Source organism: Podarcis muralis, chromosome 3 (assembly GCF_964188315.1).
Source record: "Podarcis muralis chromosome 3, rPodMur119.hap1.1, whole genome shotgun sequence".
In the NCBI taxonomy this organism is placed as follows: Eukaryota; Metazoa; Chordata; class Lepidosauria; order Squamata; family Lacertidae; genus Podarcis; species Podarcis muralis.
This window is the reverse complement of record NC_135657.1, coordinates 39,286,677-39,302,689: the sequence shown is the minus strand read 5'-3', so window position 1 is coordinate 39,302,689 and position 16,013 is coordinate 39,286,677. Positions and strand designations below refer to the sequence as shown.

At 43.0% G+C, this 16,013-nt stretch overlaps 1 protein-coding gene across 2 annotated transcripts in view; it reads right to left on the bottom strand.

Moving 5' to 3' along the window:
- The window catches only part of XPO5 (exportin 5), a 38,732-nt gene that overhangs the window by 10,177 nt on the left and 12,542 nt on the right, over nucleotides 1–16,013 (bottom strand). For both annotated transcript variants that reach the window (XM_028724322.2, XM_028724323.2), the window contains exons 10-21: nucleotides 15,800–15,883; nucleotides 15,174–15,299; nucleotides 13,045–13,135; nucleotides 12,406–12,534; nucleotides 11,912–12,027; nucleotides 10,072–10,227; nucleotides 9,276–9,317; nucleotides 8,177–8,266; nucleotides 6,618–6,817; nucleotides 6,307–6,406; nucleotides 5,125–5,306; nucleotides 361–461 (exon numbers count right to left, since the gene is read on the bottom strand). In XM_028724322.2, coding sequence (XP_028580155.2) covers nucleotides 361–461; nucleotides 5,125–5,306; nucleotides 6,307–6,406; nucleotides 6,618–6,817; nucleotides 8,177–8,266; nucleotides 9,276–9,317; nucleotides 10,072–10,227; nucleotides 11,912–12,027; nucleotides 12,406–12,534; nucleotides 13,045–13,135; nucleotides 15,174–15,299; nucleotides 15,800–15,883 — 1,417 coding nt within the window. The remainder of the gene's footprint in view (nucleotides 1–360; nucleotides 462–5,124; nucleotides 5,307–6,306; nucleotides 6,407–6,617; nucleotides 6,818–8,176; nucleotides 8,267–9,275; nucleotides 9,318–10,071; nucleotides 10,228–11,911; nucleotides 12,028–12,405; nucleotides 12,535–13,044; nucleotides 13,136–15,173; nucleotides 15,300–15,799; nucleotides 15,884–16,013) is intronic.

Sequence of the window (16,013 nt, the reverse complement as noted above, 5' to 3'; positions counted from 1 at the left end):
ATGCATGCACCACTAAATCACAGTTTAGCATTACTTGCACAGTCATTATATGACATGGTGCCTATTCCTGTTCCCAGCAAAAATCAAGGCAGCAAAAATCTTGCACAAAAAATGTTGCTCTCTCACACACATGGCAGGCAAGCAGACAAGTAGGCAGGAGCTCAACCCTTGGGTAACTACATTTGCCTAGGCCTACTTCAAACTCTTGTTGAGCTAGAGAAACGCAGCATATAGTTGTTTTAAGCAGAATGCCCCTGACTGCAGCTAAGGTAACAATTTCTGCATCTTGAAGAGAACACAGCGGCTGTAAAGATTAACACACAAGGTGTAGAAGTGCAATGAAGAGGAGCAGATACTTACCTAGGATGGCATTCTTCTCCACTTCCAGCAGGTCTAAGGCCTTTGCAAAGGTTTCCCCAAACCTGGCTACCATCTCTGGCATATACAGATTGTTATGAGTCCTGGAAGAGAGCAGGATGTTGCACAGTCACAAGTTGTACCTAATAGCTGCTTGGCAGCAGGAAGCCACCATCATCTTACGAACAGCTCCTGTGTCTGGTGATGAGGAAGGCGAGACCATGCACTTGTGCATGGGATCCCCCTTCCTTACCAATAAAATCGCTATACTCTCTTGGGGACATGGAGAAGTCTCCGCTTTATCACACAGAGGGTACCAGCTGCCCCACACAACAGTTACCCTCTGTTCACCTCACCTCAGCCCTTTGAAATACTGGCTGCAATGACACCATCAAAGGCCACAATCGGAGAGAGGCCTTGGAACCCACAGGCAAATTCTGCTTCTAGCAAACTGCTCTGCACCCGCTGAGCAGCAAAGGAGAGGCCATCCCACCTCTGAAAGACACAGAGTGCCTCTCCGAGGAGGGATCACAGTCCCTGCAATGGCAGCTGACGCTGGAGGAATATAAAGCTCTTAAGTGATGTGCTTGTATGCTGTAAGCAGCTGTGTGGCAGAGAGATGACCCCCTGAAAAGGAGAACAGCTCTGCATTGTCCACACCACGCTGCCAGGGAGGAGCCTCTGTCCAGCCCCAGATGGCTTCTCTCTTGCCATCAAGGCTATCGCAGGGTCCCTCACCTGCTAGATGTGTCATCTGAGTGGGGGTGGGGTGGGGAGAAGGGTCTCTGTCTCACCTACCTCTCTCCTTTGAGACCACAGACCTCCACTCAGGGCTTCGGCAACTGCACACAGCACAAATTCTGCAGCCAAACGGCCCAACAGCCTCCGCCAACATTGCAATGCCACTGTACCTGCTGCTAGAGGTGATCAACGGTAACTCAGTATCTCCCTCTAGAGCAGCGTTTCCCCCCCAAAGTGTGAGGGTACAGGGGTAACAAAGGACTAGGACGTTGGGTGGCAGGGGCAGGCCTCTCAATTGCCCTCCAGAGTCTCATCTTTCATTTTTAGAAGTCTCTAAAGGAAGTCTCTATGCTTGTGAAGACAAAACCTTCCAAGAATGTGATCAAAGTGCAACCAATGCAGCGATGTTTGCCTGAGCTTGCAGACAGCCTGGAACAATAGTTCTGAGGTGTGAACTGCCCATTCATTTCAAGGGGTGCTAACAGAGGCTGCAAGAGAGGAGAAGCATCGTATTATGAAGACTAAGTGACGACGTGTTTTGGCAAAAGCCTGCAAACACTATATAGAGGACTTTATTGTTTAATCATTTGTGCTACCCTGACTATACTAACTGTGAAGAGAATGGGGAAATGCTGCCTTAGAGGTCTTATACATCCCAATATGGCAACCAGAACCCTTTTCACAGCACTGAATGTTAACACTTACAAATATGTTGTTTGCTAAGCCTGGTTTGAAATCTTATTGCTGTAGCTAAGATGGCTTTTGGGTCAGACCCAAACTAAAGTATTTGATCAACATCAGAATAGGAAGCACAGGATGCATGGTTGTGGAGCATGCATAAACCGAGTATGAACGCCACAGCCTGGCCTCTGTAAAATACCATATGCCTTCCTTAAAGTGCAAGGATGAAGCTCTCAGCAATGAAGCAGGGGGATCATGAAGATCCTTGCTGGTGAGGCCAGGTGTGCCAAGAATACTGGTAGTCAGTTTCACCTCTGCAGCTTACTGCTATTGAGGAATACTCTCGTTACGTGACTGACCCTAGCTCACAGAGGTCAGTCTTTTGAAGCATATCTTGAAACTAGGCCAATGCTGTTGCATATGCCAAAATAGAATTTTTTAAATACCTACTATCAAAAACTAATGTGGAATAGAATTTAAGATCTGGAAATAGCAGTGAACAAATAGAAAAATTATTCCAAGTTATTTAAAGTTTTCTTCATTATGTTATTCATTTAGTGCCCTGTAGATCTCAATGTTCATCTTACTATCTTATGATTTTACCAATGTATGTACCACCACACATTAGGTTTGAAGCAAGACCATTTAACATGTGACACATTAATCAATGCAGGATTTTAACTGGTGTGTTTTAATGTTTCCAGAATGATCCAATATAATAATTACTAGGACCCTTGAAGGCCAATCTGGATGTGGAGAATGTTTACCAAGGCCACATGAGCATTACGTTTTTTAAAATCCAAGAAAAACAGTGAAAAACCTTTCCCCTCAGCAGAAGCTTGCCCCCATTGCCTTCTGCAGTCCCCACCCCACCCCGCAAACTGCTGCCTATTTACAATGTTTTCCAACATACTCTCCCCATCCCTTTCCCATTCTGCCAGACTGCTCTTTCCCTCTAGGAGTCTGCATATTCGCAGTATTAGGATGGCCTCCGCAGGCTGATTAGTGAAGTCCTTACATGCCAAATCACAGAACAGTCCCACAGCTGCATACAGGCTAACCTGTTTCATTCACTATTGTGCATAAAGATCTCCTGGGACCAGGAGACAGCAGGTGAGCACAAAGGGTCTCATGAGATCTCTACAAAAGGAACCATTAGTCTGGTTCAATAATTTCTAACAAAATAAAAACAGCAACAAAACAATAAAAGCTGAAGTGGTTAGGGAAAATGAAGTACCAAAGGGAGTAAAAGGAGGTATTCTGCATTTAATAGGTAACAGAGCAAAACTATATATATCCAATATGATGCAGATATGAAGCTAATATAACTGTTAAGCATGGATTCCCTAAACAGAAGATTTCCATATATTTAAGCTACTTACATGCTAAGGGTATATAATGAATTGTTCATCTTCTCAAGGGCATAGCAGAGAATGTTTAACACACTTAAGTTACCTTTGTGCAGACTGTGAGCTGTATCCACAGCTTTACCTGCCACACATTGAGCACAAGGCACCATGCAAAACCCCCAAAGAACAAGTGCATCCATTTACTTGACATTCTCATCATCCTGCAAGCTACCATAATTCACAGTAGTGCTGCGATGTGGTCTAAGACAGCATAGGCAAGGGCCTACTCAAGCTCATATTTGACTCCCCTCCCATTTCCTTTTTTTAAAATTTGAATAATTGTGTAAGCTAAGTTCACCTGAGAGCTGTTAACATAAAAAGGTGGAAGCTCTTGGCCTTTTATCACAATAGCATCCAAAAAACTATGTAGTTACGGATTGGCTACCGTAAGCTCCATTAGGCAGGAAATTGTGCATTAACTGGTGCCATTGCCATGAAATGCTTGGCAATTCATCCAAGTCAAAGGAAAATATTTATTTAGACAATTCATATGCCACCCTTCGATATAATTATTCCCAGGGTGGATAAAGATAAAAATACAGATTGCCATGGTCAAGGCTCAGTATCTCTATTAGATACATTTTTAACTGGTCAGCTAAAGAGCTTCCATGTGGGCTTTACAATAAAATAAAACAAACCCTAATGATTTCACTTCCCATCCCTTGTTTAACTCTCTTTTGATTCTAGTAGATGACATCACCTCCACTGCTAGTCACAAGAGCATATGGTGCTGCCATTATAGATGAGTTCAAGGGCTCACCTAGCCTAGTTTCCTGTCCAAAAGTGCCCATTTACCCTATTTCTCGGAGAAGGCACACAAGAAGCCAGGCATATAATGTCCTTGTCACAGATCTCCATCTTTTTTTTTGGGGGGGGGGGGAGGGAATTGGAAGTAATAACCAGTTTGAGAATCAGAATACACACTGCCACCCATTTTTGTTAGATGTCTGTTGTCTATGGATTTTTGAAACCACTTATATACTGTTAGCCATAACAGCTTCAAAGAACATAAAAACACAAGAGGAGCCCTGCTGGATCATACCCACAATCCAACTAGGCTAACATCCTGTTCTCAAAATGGCCAGCCAGAAGCCTATGGGAAACTGAGTGCAAGCAGGACATGAGTGCACAATTGGTATTCAGAGGCATGTTACCTCCACTACTGAGGGCAGCACATAGTCATCTTGGCAAGTAGCTACTAATAGCCTTCTCCTCCATGAAAAATATATAATCTTCAAGAAGACAAAAATGGGGGAGATGGAAATTTCTCGTGGCAATTGCCCCAGAGTGGCTGGAGCAACCCAGCCAGATGGACAGGGTATAAATAATATAATAATAATTATTATTAATAAATCTCTCAAATGCTGTTGATAACCCACATATACCATGACTGTCAGGATCGCTCCTTGTTACGGTTTCACAAGTGCTGCCATTTTAGCAATCAGGGAACAGGTCATCACAATGTTCCCCAGACCACCACAAACAACTTCACCAAGTAAGGTTGATTTGCACTCTCCTCTCCAATTTCTATCTTCAGGAAGAGTAAAGAGACCATGCACAACAACAAGGAGTGGAGGCAGCAAGCTGTGTTTTAATTTTATGTTCAATGAAATTTGGGGACACCTCCTCCAATAAGAATTCCCACAAGTAAGTGTGTCGGGCTGTTAACCAGAAGGCTGGTGGTTCAAGCCCACCCAGGGACAGCTGTGAACATGATTCCTGCACTGCAAGGGATTGGACCAGATGACCCTCAGGGGTCCCTTCCAACTCTACAATTCTATGATATGTGCAGGGTAGAACTGGGTTTCTTTCCCCTTATCTACTTCCTTACAAAATTTCAATATGGAAGAGCTGAACTGGCTCCAATGAGGAAACACACTGCTCAGAGTACATAGCATTTTCACTACGAGACTGTTATCAAGCTGAGCTGACCCACCTTATGAGCGCAAGCAAGTTGTCAAACAGTTTCAGGACCTGCACAGAGCAGGGATTACGGTAGATTGGACTGCCATTAGACATGTACCCAACCACAAATCCTCCAGCCTTCGCCTCTTCCAAGGAAGCAGGCCAACGAGCCCGTTTTATAATGCCCAGAATGGTATACACACAAAAGCTTATCTATAGGGAAACAAACAAAGAAGGAAAGATTCAAAGGGTTAAAGAGAAAAAACAACAAGAGGCCGAAGGAGTCACTTTCCTTGGAACTTCTCAATATAGCAACTAGGTAAGACTGCTTTCTGCCTCTATGAAAACCTTGGGCATGGGAGAGGGGAAGGAAATCTGGCCCTTCGGGGCTGCCTACTTGGCCCTCGGGAGCCTCCCCAGACCACAGCTCTCACTGACCCTGTTCAGCATCCTCCTTAAGTGGTTTTGCTTAGTTGGATATGTGTCACTGAATGCCTTTTGCTTGTCTGAATGGACCATGGAAAGATGCACGTGGGGCTGTGTGTATAAAAACCTCTGAAAATGGCTTCAATTTATTTATTTGCTTGTTTTATTTCTATACTGCCCTATACCCGAAGGTCTCAAGGAAGGAGATTCCGACTAAACAACAGGAAGAACTTTCTGACAGTAACAGCTGTAAAAACAGTGGAGCAGACTCCCTCGGGACGTTGTGGACTCTCTTTCACTGGAGGTTTTTAAGCAGAGGCTGGATGGCCATCTGTCATGTATGTTCTTGTTGAGATTCCTGCATTGCAGGGAGCCGGACTAGATGACCCTTAGGATCCCTTCCAACTTTACAGTTCTAGGATTCTATGACTTTTATGGAGCTGTACAGCAGAAACCATCTGCTATTTGACTGCTTTTAGTAGTTCAGGATTAAAACAAGAAACAAAACTAGCTGTTGGTTAGGCCATGTCACTTATCAATTCCTCTGTAGGAGGTCCAGCCAAAACAATATAGATAAAAGAGGCAGAAAAAAAACCCACTCTAGCTCTCATTCTCGAAAATGTTCCAGATCCCAGATGTTTCAGCTTTTCTTTTTTTCCAGAGATGATATATGCTCAAAAAGTCCTTTATGAAGTAGCAAAGACTATGCATCTACTGAGCAAGGAGAAATATTCCAGAAAACAGCTAAATCCCACTTCTCTAAGGTTCATGCTTAATAACTACTTACTCTAGAACGGTTTAGGCCACAGGGATCTTCCATGACTGGGTCTGTAAGTTTATTATCAGCACCAACATAGCGGACAAACTCTTCAGGATTCGTCAGGACTCTAAAGAGAAAGAGAAAGAGAGGAAGAAGTCAGATTCAGCTTGAGAGCTGCGTAAGATTATGTTGCCAATGATTAGCATGCTAAATCTCATGATCTGGATTGCTGGTGTGATTCTTGTACAGGATATTATTAAACCTTACAGCCTAGCACTGTAATTCCCGCCTGCCCCCACTGTACTACATTAGAGAAAGAACGGAGGAAGTCCTTGCACCTCCTCATTTCTTCAGACAGCCACAAGTTTGCGACAGGAGACATGAGTTCTTCCAAGAAAACCTTCTGCCGTGGGTAGTCCTTAAACTGGTTGCTGACGAGGACTAGGGCTTCCATGAGAGCACACTTCTCCATCTGGGTCAGGAGTAGCTCATTGGAGAGCAGCTGCTTTACATGGTTGTACAGCATGTCAAAGTTTGGCTAGAAGAAACAGATTCAAGCAAAGGTCAGTCAACTGACAGAATCACACGAGACTAGACTTCTTGAATACACGCGGAATTCCTACACAGACTATTTGGTGGGAGGCTGCTTTTGTTTGAGGCAACGCCATGCATTATTTGATTTAACATTTGTATCCCGCTTTCTCAGCAACAAATGTTCAGCTCAAAGTTGCTCGCAATAATCACAGTAGCATTAAAAATACAACCAATATTGCAATCACTACAATATCAAACGCAACGGCTATAAATAAAGCAAATAAAGCAAACAACGGCAATGAATTGATCAAAACAATTAATACAATTCAATAATGTAATAGTAACTCATTGTATTGCCAGGATACTTCCTAATCACATGGAACCTTATTCCAGAACAAAAAATGGATTAGCTGTGCCAGGGATGCTAACTTGAATAAAATACTGGGAAGGGGGCACATACTATTTGAATGGCAATGCCCATCAATTGGGGGGGGGGGGAAACGGCCCCCTCTAATATTTTATGGGGGGGAGGGATCTTGGCCCCTAGGAGTTGGCTCCTTTGAGCTGTGCCCTGTTGGTTATGGCATCTGAAGAAACCACAGCATTTCCAGCACCAAACAGTTAACATATGGAAAAAAACAATTAGGTTTCCCAGATGCATATGCACTGGTGCCTAAAAATACGTGTACAATTGTGAATGGGATGTTTACACATTTGCTATGGAAACCACCCAGTATTTTTCACCTCACTATGTGTGAAGCTGTATTCAGTTGCTGCTTTAGGTTCTTAGCTCTTGTAACCACATGCTGAATCTTATATACACTCCACCCCTATGTTTTCCAGCCTCTACCACAAGGACGTCTCTCTTCTGTGACTAATAATAATATTAATTTATACTCTGCCAATCTTACTGGGTTCCCCCAGCCACTCTAGGCACCTTCCAGCATTTATAAAAACACAGTAAAACGTCAAATATAAAAAACTTCCGGATACAGGGATGCCTTCAGATGTCTTCTAAAGGTCTGTAGTTCTTTATCTCCTTGAGATTGGATGGGAGGGCATTCCACAGGGAGGACGCCACTGCTGAGAAGGCCCTCGTGGTTGAAACAATCAAGATTGACTGACTGACTGACAGACAGACAAGACCTCAAGCGTCCATGAAAGGTGGATGACAATGATCAATGCCACTGCTACCAAACACTAACAACCACACATCGAACAAACACAGGAGCTTTAAACCACAAGGGGAATAACGAAAGCATACACACACACACACACACACACACACACACACACACACACCGCTCCGGCCTACAACACACACCAAGTAGCTCCATGACATATAGAAAATTCAATAAAGTACCAGGACAAGCTGAGGGTAATCCCGGCACATCTTGATTATTGAGGAACAGGCATGTCTTCTCACATTCTTCACTGCACGGGTCCTTGGGGCCTAGGAGAATCAGTCAATAAAGCTTGAGGATTGCATTTGGCTCTGCACATTTTAACAGAATCAGCTGTTGGTCATACTTAGAACCACAGAGTTGGAAGGGACCGCAGGGGTCATCTAGCCCAACCCCATGCAATACAGCATGATCAGTAGCTTTTTTGTAGGTATTAAACAAAAAATTACCACCCCAGGTCAAAAGCCCTCTTAAAACAGGAGCGTTTTCAGCACCTGTCAAAAGGACAGTCAAAACTCAACACAACAAGCCACCCTGGGCAGGCTAAAGGCACAGGCTCCCCATCGCAAGACCACCTGACTTTCTAATGCTGATTGAACCCTTAACAGCAAGCCTCTGGTGACCATAAATCCCAAGTTGTGGGAGAGGTATGCAGGAACATCTGCACAATATTTTCTGCTTTGGCTAGTTACAAGGAGGGATAAAGAGTTGCACAGCACTGAAATCTCACCCTTCCCCAGCCCTGGGTAACTGGAAATGTTGCTCAGTCACCATTCTGCTGCTGATATTTTATTTGGCTTTGCTGACCCATTCATTTTCAAACCTACCTTTACAGTCATATGGGCTGAAGACTTAGACTTGCTTTTTTTTTTTTTAAGTGAAAGCTGATATTCTAAGGAAACCGAATTCTGTACCTAATGTAAGATTCTGTAACACTTGCTCAGAATTGTGGAATGCACAACCTTTTGTTATGGTTCTCCACCCCCCGCCATAACACTGTTTAAATGCTTCATATAAGCATTGCTTATGTGGCATGGATGCAGTTGCTTATCAATCACATCCATGTCAACTGCATCCATAGAGAACGAGTGAAAGACGTGTGTGGTCAGTACCGAAATGTACTTCCCCCAAGGGTCCCGTGAAAGAACTGGTATCCAAGAATTTATATATAGAATTTTAGTCTATAGTGCCATTATTGCATATAAGCATGCTACTTTGCTATGTGGAAGTTTAATCCATGCACCTATACATTGTACAGTATGGCCAAAATTATCTTACCTTACTTTCTTCTACAACTTCAAAGGTAACAGAGGCAAAGAGCTATGGGAACAAGAACAAAAGTTTTGAATGTGCTGCATACCAGTCACTAGTCTATGAATAGCTGTTCCAAGTCCACAAAAATGTCTTTATCAGAGAAAAGTTTCTTATTTTCTATTTCAACACAAGACAAGGATTCCATCAGGTAGGAGGAGGTATCCCTTAATAGTGACAAGGCCAGCACTGTGTTCAGATCTTAAACATATTTTACCCAGGGAATTAAGTGTATCACAGTTCTTCAGTGTTCTCCATTTTGAGAACTGAAGGGTCACCTGTAAGCATGAAGGTAGACTAGCAGTAGTACAGAATCAAGTACCAAACCTCACCAGCTACTAGAAGCAACACAGTCTCCCCTTGAACTTCTAGTATTTAAAAGAAACAACCATATATTTTCTAAGTACGTCTCTGCAATGTACATATACATATACACATATAAATAGATGTAAACACACACACATATGTACATATACATATATACATACATACGTATATCTGATACACACATGCACAAACTTTAAAATTCAGCCACATTATTGGGGGGGGGTGTTCTTTAGTCCACCAGAAAAACTTGGCATGCTGGATATGGGTCACCCCAACAACAAAAATTGTCCCTCCTAGGGCATCGGTTCTCTAGAATGATCAGAGAAAAATGTTTAGCCTCCCTAGATCTATCCTATGAAATGTTTACAGGTAAGGATCTACACGGTATCACTTTTAAAAGCCTCATCATATTAACAGGATAAAAAACAGGGCTTGCCTTTGAAAGAACATCTGGCAGGTATTCTGGCCTGTAAGTGACAAATGGAAAGAGTGCCGAAACATTAGAAAGGACACAGGACAGGATGAGAGGATCCTTTGTTTCATAGCTGAGGACAAGTTGTAGCAGTTCTATGCCATCGGATACTGGGATCTCCTAGGAGAAAGCATAACAAATTAACACAAAGGTATTTCAAGCCATGAGTAGGAGTTAAAAATGACTAGCCAATGATGTGATAGAAGTTCGAACCAGTGGTTGTCTAGGCTCATTATAAACAGAGAACTTTATCATTTCCTTTTCTGTAGAGCTTTTGGCGACATACTTGCACAAAGTCAAAAGCATTTAGCAATATCAGCAGAGCTACTGGCGTACTGAATCGTTTATAGTCTCTTGTTCAACTTTTAGCATCACAGTAGAGAGCGAGTCTCATGGATTCACTATTTGTGATCTGTGCATGTTCTAATACAGGATCTACTCCCATCTGAGCACTTTCCAGAATAGCAAAGACACATTTTGAGAAGAATTACTTTACCCAGTCAGACAGAAGTCACAATCACAAAACATCAACATTGTGATGACTGCATTTGAAATTAGTGACATGTGTTCCTGCTCGTTTTTAAACTGGCTGCAGAACTGCCCATCACCAAGTTCAATTCACACACTATATTGATAATGTATGAATATTCTGCAACATTTGATCCCACAAAAGCAGCTCCAACAGAAGGGGATGTGGGAATGGAAATATTCATCTGAGGCAGAACTTCCATCCAATTTCAGAGGCAGAGGAACCAAAACATAGGCACGGGGGAGAAGTTTTGTAGCGGCAACCACGCTGCAAAAGCATTGTGTGAATTAAGTCTTAGTTTTATTGTTCAAGTTCTACTGCTGGAAGCCTTTAAGTATGGCAAAATAAATGTCAGGAAAAATGTAACCACAAAATTATACATTTATTACATTTACATTCTACCTTTCCTCCAAAGACCTCAAGGTGGCATACATGGTTCTCCCCACTTTCCACATACAGTGGTACCTTGGTTCTTGAACTTAATCTGTTCCTGGAGTCCATTTGACTTCCAAAACGTTTGAAAACCAAGGTGTGGCTTCCAATTGGCTGCTGGAGCTTCCTGCACTCAAGTGGAAGCAGCGTTGGACATTCGGCTTCCGAAAAACGTTCGCAAACCGGAACACTTACTTCCGGATTTGCAGTGTTCGGGAGCCAATTTGTTCGACAACTAAGCCATTCAACTAAGCCGTACCACTGTATTTTATCCTTGCAACAATCCTGTGAAGTAGGTCAATCTGAGACAGTCTGACATTCTAACCCAAGGGTGTGGCAAGTCACACTGGTGTGGCAGGAGATGATGGCAAGTGTGGCGGAAAGATTCAAGGGCAATCAAAGAAACATTTAAAGTTCTTATGTAGCTGCATTGTTGTATGTTTTCTGGATGTCTCATGATTATGTTATAAAGTAGTTGTGCTCTATGTTATAAATCAAGCGCTGCTAGGAGTTGCTTCTTTTTCTTTTCCAATATACCAGTATTTCTTATTAATAAAAGAGTTGATGTGGTGCCAGCAATTTTTTATTCTGAAAGTGTGGCCCAGAGGAAAAAGTTTGAGAACCACTGTTCTAACCACTACATCACATTGGCTCTTTTGCTCTTCATAAAAATAGCAGAGCTTGAAAGACTTCTTTAAGCTAGTATTTTCCAAATAATATGTGCTACTGTAAATGTAATATAATGTGGTCAAGTTAGCATCCCCACTCCATACTCTTCAAGAGACACTGTTGTCACAGCAAGCCAGCAGAGGCAGAAAAAAATGAAACATCAAGACTACATACGTCCTTTTCCATGAACCGGAACATCGGGCTAACAACACTCTCCAAGAAAAAGGTCATAGCATCCCATTGCACAAAAGAAACTGAAAAGATGGAGCAGAGGCCTTCACCAGTTTTAGCTATAAGAGGAAGAAAAAGGAAAGCATTAGAACACTTCCAGATTTGTAGCATTGTAGACCCCTATCTTCAGACAAGAATTTACTTTCCTACACCAGTGTAAAAAGTTCTCAAAAAGTCTTGCCCTATGAAACCCCCCTCCCCAATCCAGTTGTTTGGTAGCCTGTTTACAAGCTGTTTTTACTAAAAAAAATGAGCTTAAAAATGTAAGAGTAGGGTTTGCATTTCAACCAATATCAGGTACTAACCCCTTGCCCTCCAGCTGGACGGCCTAGGCTGGAAAAAATAATGAGGATTTGTTTGGGTGAGGAAAAGGTAAAGCAAAATGTCCACCACTGCTGGAGACCAAGCCTACTTCCCCTCCCATTAAGGAAACTTACAGTTCACGGGTCCAATATCAACCGGAGTGGACAGCTGATATTTCAGCCATTCTCCAGCCATCTGGAAGCCAGTTCGAGGGTCCAAGCGACATGCCATCCTTATCACCTCTCCCTGTTGTGCACGGAAAGCTGCCAAGGAAATTACACATGAAAGGCTTGGTTTCAAAATGCTTTTAAATTAGAGGGGCACCTACTGCTACAGCTCAAATGATATAGTCATGTAAAAAGCAGAAGTAATCACCACATGGAGTGTCCAGGTGGCAGCTGCTTCTGCTTGCTCACTTCAACAATTGAACATTAAGTCAGATGCAGGAAGATTTGGGATGCAGACACTTGAAGGAAGCATACAATCAGGGCATGAGGGCAATAGATTGTGCTCCAGCAACTAGGATCCAGAGGCATGTTGCTTCTGAACCCAGAGGGCCCACTTATCTACCATGGCTAATAATTGTTGATATACTTTCATGAAACTGTTTAGATTGAAGGCATGTGGGGACCTTTCACACTGAAGCATCTCCTTCTGCTCTCAAATGGCCTATTCTGAGATTCTGTTAATGCCATTCAAACTGAAGAGCATAGGGGGAAACTTCCAAGTTATCCTCCAAAGCGATGGGTTTTACTAGAACAAAGGTAACTTACAGTTGAAGAAGCAGTTAAAGTCTTCATCACTGTCAAAGTCGAAGTGAGAATATTTACAACTGGGGCTGTCTGTCTTGGAAGGAAACCCCACCTGCAAAAAGAAGGGATGTCAGATTCAAGAGATTGCGTGGGAAAATAGCAATTTCACAGAACTCTCCCACTGGCAGAATTCTCATGTGTGTTGCAGCAAAACATTTTCAAGAACTCAGCTTGTTGAGCCACGCAAATTTCAACTAGGATATAACTATGCAAGTGGCCTTATGGTATCTACTTATGTTTTTAATCTAGAATAAGTTTAAGCAGCAAGACTTCTAGGGGGCTGTCATTTCAGAATAAAAAAGCATGGAGGGGGGGAATAGGTTGTCCCTTTGGGACATACCGTATTTTTCGCTCTATAACACGCACCAGACCATAACACGCACATAGTTTTTAGAGGAGGAAAACAAGAAAAAAAATATTCTAAATGAAACAGTGGATGTATGATTTTTGTGGTTCATGCTGTGGCCACAGACATGTGATCTGACAGTGAGTTTGGAGTAGCCCAATGCCAAAATCCTGAGGATCCATGTGGATCCATGCTTTGTAACCACGTTTTTGCACCACTGCGACCCTAGGCAACAGTGGGTGCGTGATTTTTTTGGTGCAGGCTGTAGCCATGGACATGCTATGTTATCTGATGGTGAATTTGGGGTGACCCAATGCAAAGATCCTGTGGATCCATGCTTATAAAAGTCCCTATTAAGGATAAAACAGACAGGATATACGAAGTATGATTTCTTTTTTATTTACGGTATTTCTTTTTTGGCCACCTCTGTCACTGCAACCTTTGCTCTGTGCTTGCACACTTTTGGGCAATAGGGCATGTAACACACTTTTTTTCATCTGCCAAGATGTAGAAAATCAATTTTAATGTCCCTATATAAAATGCCTAGTGAAGCAGAAGGGTATTACATCAGCCACTGTATTAAGGCTAAACGTTTGAAGAACAGCTCTCTGTGGGGGGGGGGGGGACTAAATTCCATTTTCAATCAATTGTTATTGTGGCAGCAATTATCAGTGTATAGCGCACAATGAGGAAATGAACTTTAAAAAAATATATAAAAAACATTCTCACGTTATACTTCTTCAAAGAAGAGTATTAGGCTTTTAATGAAGGGGAGAGGAGAGATGCTGTAATCCTCCTGGCTCAGGAGATTCTGATTTACCTGCCTCGTTAGAAAGTATAGATTAAGATATTTGATATACAGCATATAAATCCAGAGATTTCCATGTCTCACTCTGCAATCCAGCCTGCTGTTACTTACGAGCAGGGAAGCAGGGTTTCTCTTCCAAACAAGCATACTGTCTCCCTCCAGCAGTACATTGCTTGGAGAAGCTGTAATTTGGAGGGGGCCTGGGGGCAGGGCTCTCTGCTTTTGGAAAAGAAATGAGAAACCTACCATTGTAAAGCAAAAGTCCCCTCCACCCCACCCAAGCCAGCCCTCTCTCTCTCTCTCTCCCTCTCTCTCCCACTTGCGTGTTTTTCGGCTGCCTGCGAGTCCCTAGAGCACGGAGAGGAGGAGGTGGTGGGCTGGAGCCTGCACGGAAGGACTCGATCATTTCCTTAACCCTCTGCTTGCCAGGAGGGCAGGGGATTTCCTGCTCTTTGTTGAGTTTGAGCAAACGCAGCAACAGAAGCGGGTGGGCAGTAAGACCCTGAGGCAGAATGCAGGAAAGCAACAGCTTCCGCCTTCCCTCCGCCCGCCTGCCGCCCGATCTTATTTTTGCCTGATTTTTGCCTATTTTGCCCCTTAGCTCTGGAGAGTCAGCTCCAGGGACCACACATTCGCTCAATAACACGCACAGACATTTCACCTTACTTTTTAGGAGAAAAAATCTGCGTGTTATAGAGCGAAATTTACGGTAATCTGCACTAACAGAAAAGGGGGCAAAAATTGTTATTGCTCTGCCTTCTAGCTGAATCAAAATACCCACTGAAGGGAGATGATGGCAGAGACCTCCACCGGCATACCAGCAGCCTTCCAACTGTTCCTCAAGATTGCCGCTCCACACTTGGAAAACCAAAGGTCTTAAGAACATTCCTACCTTACCATGCCACTCTAGAATTAAAGACTCTCATGGCACCATACCTTCACAAGATTAGTCATAGATGCTCGCAGGTATTTTGGAATCATAGCCAACAACAGAGGATCACGTGACAGGACTTCATGCCGAAAAAGAGCTCCCCATGTGATCTGAGTGGAAGAGCGTAGGAACTAGGGGAAAAACAAAGAATCAATCTATCAGGCTAGTAATCTCCAACTGTAATGCTCAAATGACAATAGTGATCCACACTGATCCTCTCAAGCTTAGGCACTGGTAAATACTCCCAAGCTCAGCTGAAACCAAGCAGCAATCACTTCCAACAAACACATGCCAAAACAACTGAAACTTTTGTTCAACACACACACACCACCGTTTGCTACTGCAAGCTGGATCTTCATGAATGCTGGATGGCAGGAAAGAGTATGCCACATCACTTGACAGAGTTTCAAAGAAGGAAAGGATACAAGTATGCAATAGTTACTATCCTGAGTTACATAAACAGACCAAATCAGCACTGAGAACGAAGTGTTTAAGGTTAAGCACCATGCTGCTGACAACAAAGCCTTTCTTCCATTGAGAAAGGCACCTAAAACATTTTCAATACACAGGCACAGAGCACAAATGGCTGTTTTTATACACAAGAGGTTGGAAAACCTTCCCCTTTACCTACCTGGCTGGGGTGGGTTGTGAAAGCTAGAAATGACTCGAGGTATTTTCCAAGGTTGACAGGTGTTTCCACATCTGAATCAGAGCCCTGTTGAGAGGGGAGGCAAACTTCAAAGGTGGATTCAGATGACAAGCTGCCACATGGCAGCTGCAGAAAAACTAGTATGGCATAGTGCAGAGCTTTCCAAACTTTTCATGTTGGTGACACATTTTACAGA